Raw genomic sequence first — 9,945 nt, forward strand, 5'->3', positions numbered from 1 at the left:
AGAGAGGACCTTGGGGCCGCAGTACACATTCGAGCAGCTGTTTGTGGAGATCCCCACCGCTGCACAAGAACACACACAGCGAACTGGGTCAGAGTGTGTGTGTGTGTGTGTGGGGGGGTTTGTGTTGTATGTTGGTTTTCACCATTGCGTGCATGATTGTCCAACTTAGAGACAATAAGCTTTTTTACAGTTGACTTGGTGCAAGTATATTTCATTAGATCACACTGGGTAGTGACATCTCTCTCCTAGCGGTCCTGGTGGGACTCAGACCAGCACAGTTCAGTACTCACTGCCCCAGCTGGCGTTGAAGTTGCGGTTCAGGTCGGTCCCGTCGCATCCCCAGCCACCTGTTCCTGGGGACCGGGACTTCCTCCACAGACGAGTCTACAGAGAGAACAACATTGGTCAGTCTGGGGGGGGGGGGCGCTGCCACCCAATCACCTCACCCTCCCAATGATGCTGTTGTGATTTAATTTGATTTAGCTCCCCTGCATTTTAATCATCTCATAATATTGAGATTAGAACTATTTTGGATTTAGAATTATTCTGGTCTTAGAATTACTTTGAAAATTGACCAAGGATATAGCGAATTATTTTACTCAACAATTCCCTCTACTGGGGTATTAGTTGTTGTGACTCCACCCATAGATGGGGGAATGATGTTCACTGAGGGCTGGTGTTGGAGAGAACATAGTCTTCCAACAGAGGGTGATATTTTTATATAAAGTCTCTGCCACTTCTGGTTCTGGTTGTCTTTAACATTCATTGTTCTGGTGAACGGTCTACTCAGGTCCACAAATAAAGGTGGGAGACGACCAGATGTGTAATAGCTGCTGAAACCCCAACCAAGCCAGTGTAGATGGAGTCGTGGCTCTGGTGTAAGAGACCGGGGGGGGGGGGGGGGGGTTAGGACTGCTGGTCTGAGGCAGAATGGGGGGGGGTACTGTATGTATGGCAGTTGGTCTGAGGTAGGAGAGGCAGAGGCTCACTGTGTTGTCCTTCCAGCTGTACTCGTAGCCGTCCATGTTCAGCACAGGGGTGACGTAGAGATCCAGGTTCTTCAACATCTCGTTCACCTTGGTGTCCGTTTTGTAAGTTCTCAGGATCTGTGGGCGGAGTTGGTGGATGCTGAAATACGGTAGGGTACAAACTCCAACACACATGCCCCCCCCCCCCCCCCCCCCCACACACACACACATACACACACACACTCTCTCTATCACTATCTCACACACCTTCTCTTTTGCTCTCTCTGAAAGGCACACACACACACACACACACACACCACACACTCTCTCACTCTCTCTCTCTCTCTCTCACTATCTCACAGACCCTCTCTTTTGCTCTCTCTGAAAGGCACACATGCACACACACACACACCACACACACACACACACACACACACACACATCACACACCTCTTTAACGAAGTACTGGCAGAAAGCAGGGGAGATCCACTCCCTGGCGTGTATACCACAGTCCACCCAGATAGCTTTCTTCAACATGGTAGACTTCAGGCCAATCTGGAACACACCAAGCAAGAGGAGAGCCTGGTTTAAACTGGTGCGCACACACACACACACACACATACACACACACACACACACACACACACACACACACAAACACACACACAGTTCTGTTCAAAATAATAACTGTGTGTTTAAAAAAGTGAGCAAAGCTCAAAATCCTTATAATAGCTTTTATTTCCATACACGCAAATGCATTGGGAACACTGCACATTCTATTCCAAATCAAAACATGAACAAACTTTGATCAAATTTGTTGTTATTTCTTTACAGAAAGTGAAGAAAAAGGAATATTAGGCTGTTCAAAAAAAAAACAGCAGTGTCTGCATTTGTCTTTACAAACTCAAACATTTACTGTATAAACTGAAAAATGCTTCAAGATTTAGCTTTCCTGCAAAACACTGAACTAATATTTAGTTGTATAACCACTGTTTCTAAGAACTGCTTCACATCTGTGCTGCATGGAGTCGACTTCTGGCACCTGTGAAAAGGTATTCCAGCACAGGACGATTGGACTACATTCCACAATTCCTCTGCATTCCTTGGTTTTGCCTCAGAAACAGCATTTTTGATGTCACCCCATAAGTTTTCTACTGGATTATGTTCCGGGGATTGGGCTGGCCACTCCATGACGTTAATCTTGTTGGTCTGGAACCAAGATGCTACTCGCTTACTGGTGTGTTTGGGGTCGTTGTCTTGTTGAAACACCCATTTCAAGGGCATTTCCTCTTCGGCATAAGGCAACATGACCTCTTCAAGTATTTTGATGTATCCAAACTGATCCATGATCCCTGGTATGCGATAAATAGACCTGACACCATAGTATGAGAAACATCCCCATATCATGATGCTCACGCCACCATGCCTCACTGTCTTCACAGTGTACTGTGGGTTGAATTCAGTGTTTGAGGGTCGTCTGACAAACTGTCTGTGGCCCCTAGACCCAAAAAGAACAATCTTGCTTTTATCAGTCCACAAAATGTTGCGCCATTTCTCTTCAGGCCAGTCACTGTCTTCTTTGGGGAATTGTAACCTCTTCAGCACGTCGTTTCTTCAACAACGGGACTTTGCAGGGGCTTCTTGTCGGAAGCTTGGCTTCACATAGGAGTCTTCTAATCGTTGCAGTACTCACAGGAAACTTTAGATCTTCTTTGATCACCCTGGAGCTGATCATTGGCTGAGTCTTTGCCATCTTGGCTCTTCTTCCATCCATTTTAATGGTAGTTTTCCTTTTTCGTCCACGTCTCTCTGGTTTTGGTTGCCATTTTAAAGCATTTAATATCATTTTAGCTGAGCAGCCGATCATTTTATGGACTTCTTTATATGTTTTCCCCTCTCCAATCAACGTCTTATTCAAAGTACACTGTTCTTCTGAACGATGTCTGGAATGACCCATTTCACTCAGATTTTCAGAGAGAAATGCATTATAACCAGCATGTACAACATGTGCTGCCTTCGTCCTTAAATAAGGGACACCTGTTTGACACCTGTTTTTTCACAGAATGAATGAGCTCACTAATTGAACTCCACACTGCTATTATTTTGAACACGCATTTGAACTGAATTACACAGAATCAGCGATATGCATGTCTGGTCTGTTGGTTTTCTATAACTCTTCACCACCTACTAGTAAATGATTTGCCATGTAGAAATATAATTTCTACCAAAAACAGTGATTGATCTGGTAAGTGATGTTGGACTGCTATTATTTTGAAAACAACTGTACACACACACACACACACACACACACACACAAACACACACACACACACACACAGTTATGTTTCATCAGGGTGATGTTCCTCTGCTCAGGAACCCTGGTTCTGTACCTTCATCAGGGTGATGTTCCTCTGCTCAGGAACCCTGGTTCTGTACCTTCATCAGGGTGATGTTCCTCTGCTCAGGAACCCTGGTTCTGTACCTTCATCAGGGTGATGTTCCTCTGCTCAGGAACCCTGGTTCTGTACCTTCCTCAGGGTGATGTTCCTCTGCTCACGAACCCTGGTTCTGTACCTTCATCGGGATGATGTTCCTCTGCTCAGGAACCCTGGTACTGTACCTTCATCAGGGTGATGTTCCTCTGCTCAGGAACCCTGGTTCTGTACCTTCATCAGGGTGATGTTCCTCTGCTCAGGAACCCTGGTTCTGTACCTTCATCAGGGTGATGTTCCTCTGCTCAGGAACCCTGGTTCTGTACCTTCATCAGGGTGATGTTCCTCTGCTCAGGAACCCTGGTTCTGTACCTTCACCAGGGTGATGTTCCTTTGCTCAGGAACCCTGGTTCTGTACCTTCATCAGGGTGATGTTCCTCTGCTCAGGAACCCTGGTTCTGTACCTTCATCGGGATGATGTTCCTCTGCTCAGGAACCCTGGTACTGTACCTTCATCAGGGTGATGTTCCTCTGCTCAGGAACCCTGGTTCTGTACCTTCATCAGGGTGATGTTCCTCTGCTCAGGAACCCTGGTTCTGTACCTTCATCAGGGTGATGTTCCTCTGCTCAGGAACCCTGGTTCTGTACCTTCATCAGGGTGATGTTCCTCTGCTCAGGAACCCTGGTTCTGTACCTTCATCAGGGTGATGTTCCTCTGCTCAGGAACCCTGGTTCTGTACCTTCATCAGGGTGATGTTCCTCTGCTCAGGAACCCTGGTTCTGTACCTTCATCAGGGTGATGTTCCTCTGCTCAGGAACCCTGGTTCTGTACCTTCATCAGCGTGATGTTCCTCTTCTCGTAGCTCTGTCCGTACACCATGGAGGAAACCACCTCTGGGTTCTCTCTCTCTATCTGCTGCATCCAAGCACTGATCTGGAGGGAGGGACAGCACCACCTTAGAGCTCAGAGACCGGTGTGTGTGTGTGTGTGTGTGTGTGTGTGTGTGTGTGTGTGTGTGTGTGTATGTGTGTGTGTGTGTGTGTTTGCTTGTGTATACTCTGTGTTTGTGTGTGTCTGTGTGCGTGTGTTGGCATGTGTATACTCTGTGTGTGTGTGTGTGTGTGTGTGTGTGTGTGTGTACATGTGTGAGTGTGTGTGTGTGGTGTATCAGTATGTGTGGAATGTGTGTGTGTCTGTGAAGATGGTTTGTAAGTTGTCTCACCTCTGCCATGGTGTGATACTTGTTGTAATCATAGTTCCACTGAGAACTCTCAAGAACACTGTAAGTTGTCCATGTGACACACACACACACATACACACACACACACACACATACATACACACATACACACACACACACACACACAATTTAATTTTCATAGAAATCTAGGTAACCTCACAAAAGCTTCACAAAAAAGCAACAATGTTACAAGGAAACATTCAAGATAAAAATCTGTCAGTTTTAAAGGTAAGTAGATTAATGGCTACAGTTATTCACACATAGCATTTCATATATTTACACACACTAGAAGTTCACCTGACACATTCAGTATTGAGTTTAAACATGAATGCAGTACAGTACACGAACTCAGTGTAGTATATGTAAACAGAACATTCCAGAAGTTCTTCCAGGTAGTAGTTCTGTTCCCCCAGGACTCAGACTCACCTTCCCTGGTCAGTCTGTCCACCCTGCAGAACCAGAACCAGAACCAGCAGCCCCGGGCCCAGCGTCTTCCTCATCATCTTCCTCACGGTACCGACTTCTCTTCGTCTCCAGACGTGTTGTTTGACCGGGCCGGCTGGACCAGGACTTTATACCATCTGATAAAGACAATGTTTATCACCTCCAGGCTTATCTCACGCATCAGCTGGGTTAATGGTTAGTATGTGTGGGGAGATACCAGACCCAGGCCAGTGTGTGGGGAGATACCAGACCCAGGCCAGTGTGTGGGGAGATACCAGACCCAGGCCAGTGTGTGGGGAGATACCAGACCCAGGCCAGTGTGTGGGGAGATATCAGACCCAGGCCAGTGTGTGGGGAGATACCAGACCCAGGCCAGTGTGTGGGGAGATACCAGACCCAGGCCAGTGTGTGGGGAGATACCAGACCCAGGCCAGTGTGTGGGGAGATACCAGACCCAGGCTAGTGTGTGGGGAGATATCCAGACCCAGGCCAGTGTGTGGGGAGATACCAGACCCAGGCCAGTGTGTGGGGAGATATCAGACCCAGGCCAGTGTGTGGGGAGATACCAGACCCAGGCCACTCAGCCCAGTCTCCACCCGTAGAGACCCTCTCTATAAAGGTGCATCTCAGGAAATTAGGATATTGTGGGAAAAGTTCATTATTTTCCGTAATTTAATTCAAAAAGTGAAACTTTCATATGTTATAGATTCATTATACATGTAGTGAAATATTTCAAGGCTGATTGCCTCCATGCCACGCTCCATGTTGATGCAGTAATTTGTGCAAAAGGAGCCCCCACCAAGTACTGAGTGTATAAATGAACATACTGAACAAACTGTACAATCATAAACATTAAACAAAAAGGCTTGAAATATTTCACTTTGTGTAATGGATCTAGAATACATGAAAGTTTCACTGTTTGAATTAAATTACGGAAAATAATGGACTTTTTCCACAATATTCGCATTTTCTGAGATGCACCTGTACCTCCACACTCCTGTATATCTCCACACCCCTGCTATGCAAACATTACCACCCTTTCCAGAGAGAACGGGTCTTGTAAACAGTTGTGTTTGTTTATTTGTTTGTCTCAACTATTTGTTTGTCTCAAATCAAGGTTTTATTGAGAGAAAAGGAATTGGAACATCTGCTCATCTGTAGGGCGACAGGTGCGTCGGAGAAAGCCGACGGCCGACTTCAGCAGAGAGAAAGACTTCCTGTTCATTGCCTTCCTCACCTGCAATCAATCAGTTTAACGGCTTCACCGCTCCGGTCGTCTGACCACTGACCTTCATCAGGGGGTCTTTTTATTTTTTAAAGAAAAGGAAAAGAGCGTGAGATGAGAGGCTACGAAAGAGACAAAGATAGAAAGAGAGAGAGATTGAGAGAGGGAGAGAGGGTGTGGAGAGAGAGAGAGTAGGGGAGAGAGAGGGAGAGAGAGAGGGAGAGAGAGAGGGTGGGGAGAGACAGAGAGTAGGGGAGAGAGAGGGTGTGGAGAGAGAGAGAGTAGGGTAGAGAGAGGGACAGAGAGAGAGGGTGGGGAGAGAGTGGGAGAGAGAGAGAGGGTGGGTAGAGAGGGAGAGAGAGGGGGAGAGAGAGAGGGTGTGGGAGAGAGAGGGAGAGAGAGAGAGGGTGGGTAGAGAGGGAGAGAGAGGGGGAGAGAGAGAGGGTGTGGGAGAGAGAGGGAGAGGTAGAGAGAGAGGAAGAGAGAGAGGGTGTGGGAGAGAGAGGGAGAGAGAGAGAGAGGGAGAGAGAGAGGGTGTGGGAGAGAGGTAGAGAGGGAGAGGGAGAGAGAGGGTGTGGGAGAGAGGGAGAGAGGGAGAGGGAGAGAGAGGGTGTGGGAGAGAGGGAGAGAGGGTGGGAGAGAGAGAGGGAGAGGTAGAGAGGGTGTGGGAGAGAGGGAGAGGTAGAGAGAGAGGGGGGAGGGATCAAAGGTTGAGGCAATGGAAAACATGCCTTCCTCTCTGTGTCATAAATATTTTTTTTCATAAGCAGATGGAAAAGCGTGTTCATTCCCCTCGGTCATAACCTTCCCAATCGCTGATGATGTCAGAGATACAGGTGTTGTGGATTGGCTGAGCTGAACACGGCTCTGGGGCCTCATTTATCAAAGAGCGTGTAAATTCTGGTGTAAAAGAGGGCGTACGACGAAAACGCGGAAAATGCACAATGTAGCGTACGACGAGAATATTTACACGCTTTTCGGATCTATCAAAAAGGTCGTATGCCCTTTTCTGCACGAGAAATCCGAGACGGGCGGAGAATAGAGTGTACGCGCACGCGCCCCGTGTTCCGCCCTCTCCACGCCCAAATCCAACCATATATGGTCAAAACTATGACAGCGTGTCGGGGATACCCCGGAAGGACATAATATAGCGTGGAGCATTAGGACAGACAAACGCGGAAAGAAGAGAAACTTTTCGGAGACGGAGGTGCCTGTGCTTGTTGGTGAGGTCCACGCGAGGAAAGAAAATCATCTTCGGAAGGTAAGCTATTTGTACGAGCCTACATTTGTCTGATTGCTCCTAGTTTAGGTAGCCTACTGTATGTTCGTGCATCCTGTATGTGGCGTAGGCTACACGGACATGCTGTATTATGTGTGAGGAAAGCAAACATTCCACACATTCTGTGGTAGGCTATGATTGATTTAGGACCAAAAACAGGGAACGATAACACAGATGACCACTTCATAATGTTAGACCACATGAAACATTTTCCCCTCTGGGAAATGTAGACTCTCATCTAAATCACCCGGTAAATCACACTTAAGCATTTATTTGGCTGCCAACAGAAAAACATATCAATTGAATATGGCTACACAATGAAATGTTTCATGCATAATCAAGTTAACAGACAAACTCAAAGAAAATGACTGAAATTGTTTCTCCAGACTCTGACGTGGGGTGGGACTCAGAGGAGGGGGAGTCTGCAGTGGTCCTTGACCTGACGGTCGTGCCCCCGCCGGTTGCAGCCTCTACATCCAGCGCCACAACCTCCAGTGCCTCCACCTCCAGCGCACCGGCCTCCACCTCCAGTGCCATCTCCAGCGCCTCCGTCTCCGTCTCCACCGCCCACGCCTCCACCTCCGGCTGCCAGCGTCCCTGCCTCAAGGTTCCCTGAGGGCTGGGCTTCCTATCAGATGCTGTGCTGGAGGCTCATGACCCTAGAGGCCCAGAGGGAAATGGCAGAAGGGATTGGGGCAGTTGTGGGGCAGTTGTGCAGCAGTTGGTGGAGGTCACCACACTACACCACCAGAGCCAACAGGACATCCTCACTGCACTTCATTCCCTCACACATGCTGTCACGGACCTCACACTGTCACTCACTACCACACTCACGGACCTCACACATTCACTGACAAACGCACTCACACACCTCACACAGTCACCCACCAACAGACAATAAAATGGTAGAAATGTGAACCTTACTTGTTTGTGTCTTCATAGCTGGCGCATGACCTCAGTGTGGGCCCTTTGGCCCCGCTGGTAAACCTCATGACGGGGAGGGGGCTGAGGGCTTGGGTCCTCATTTTGTGGTGGGGTCTTGACTGGTTCTCATTCTTATCAGCTTTGAATATACATCTTGGCAAACATAACAGAATGATGTACAAGGAGGGGACAGATACCTAGTGAAAGTACTATTGGTTGCTAGTAAAAAGACAATAATGAGGGCTTGGTATAAGGTGGAACCCCCAACCAAGGAGCAGTGGTGGGTGTTGTGGAGGAGATTTATGAGATTTATTTATGCATTGAGGATGCAGGAAGGAAAGTTTGAAGGGAGATGGGAAAAATGGATGGATTATAGAAGGAAGTGTGATGATACCACTAGTATTAAAATAGTCATATTTGAGTAAGAAAAAAAAGCTGCATGGATGGAAGTACCCATTAGCTGTTATTGTAAGTTTTTATGTTTTATGGTATTGTCGTTGTATGGATGGAAAATGCTAATAAAGATTAAAGTAAAAAAGACAAAGAATATGTATCTTGGCTATGCACACACCAAGCCAGCCGTCACGCGCAGCGCCTGCCTCCAGTCTAGCCCCTACCCTGCTGTGCGCCAGGATGAATGAGTCATGCGTGGAGCCAGGCCACCGTGCCACTACACTTGTGATGAGCATGTCGGCGTCACATATGATTTGGGTATTTATAGTGTGCACATTTTAGCGATTCACATAGACGTATTCATTCACTGATGGTGTCCTTATGTGGGTGCAGTCGCCATCGCCGTCACCTCTTTGGAGTTCTATCTCGGGCCAGTAGGCCGAGTAGCGCCGGATTCATTTAGGCTCGCATTACGCACAGGAGGACTGTCATTTATATGCTTACCAAAGAGCAAACAGGTCCACATGATCACATATTAATGACAATCTAATTGGTCAATTATTGCCGTTTGATGGAGTGCCTGCATTAGGTGTGTGACATATAGCGCGGAAAGGTTTGGGACAGCGCATAGGTTCCGTGTTGGGGAACAAATCCATATCGGAGCATGAATGAGCCGGTTAGAGGACACGTCTAATCTTGCATTGCGATATATGTTTGTGCTGAATTGGCCTAGTAGCCTACATGATTGTGCGTTCATGAACTGTCGCTCTTATTCTCTCCGTCAAACATAGTAATTCACCGACGCACCACCGGCGTCGCCAGTTCCCCCTGTGTTCAAGAAGGGCGTAGAACACCGTGTAAATCGGTACGCCAACTGGAGAGGTGTCCTACAAAAGCGCGGAGAAAGGCGACTAAATTTTCGCCCTTACGGCTTGATAAATCGCAATGTGGGGGGGGCAAATGGCGTACGCCTGAACTCGCGAAAAAGACCGTGTAAAAGAAGGCGTACCTCAATGATAAATGAGGCCCCTGGGCTGTG

General features: G+C 47.6%; 1 protein-coding gene across 1 annotated transcript in view; it reads right to left on the reverse strand.

Annotated features, from left to right (window-relative positions):
- Positions 1–4,668, reverse strand: part of cpo (carboxypeptidase O) — a gene marked incomplete at its 3' end in the record, with an annotated part of 5,659 nt that extends 991 nt beyond the window's left edge. The window contains exons 1-6 of the mRNA XM_084454063.1: positions 4,624–4,668; positions 4,233–4,334; positions 1,419–1,523; positions 990–1,106; positions 291–384; positions 1–59 (exon numbers count right to left, since the gene is read on the reverse strand). The exon at positions 1–59 is cut by the window's left edge and continues 144 nt beyond it. Coding sequence (XP_084310189.1) covers positions 1–59; positions 291–384; positions 990–1,106; positions 1,419–1,523; positions 4,233–4,334; positions 4,624–4,632 — 486 coding nt within the window. The 5' untranslated portion in view covers positions 4,633–4,668. The remainder of the gene's footprint in view (positions 60–290; positions 385–989; positions 1,107–1,418; positions 1,524–4,232; positions 4,335–4,623) is intronic.
- Positions 4,669–9,945: the final 5,277 nt, after the last annotated feature.

The sequence above is a fragment of the Borostomias antarcticus genome, assembly GCF_949987555.1.
Source record: "Borostomias antarcticus genome assembly, chromosome: 19".
NCBI lineage: Eukaryota > Metazoa > Chordata > Actinopteri > Stomiiformes > Stomiidae > Borostomias > Borostomias antarcticus.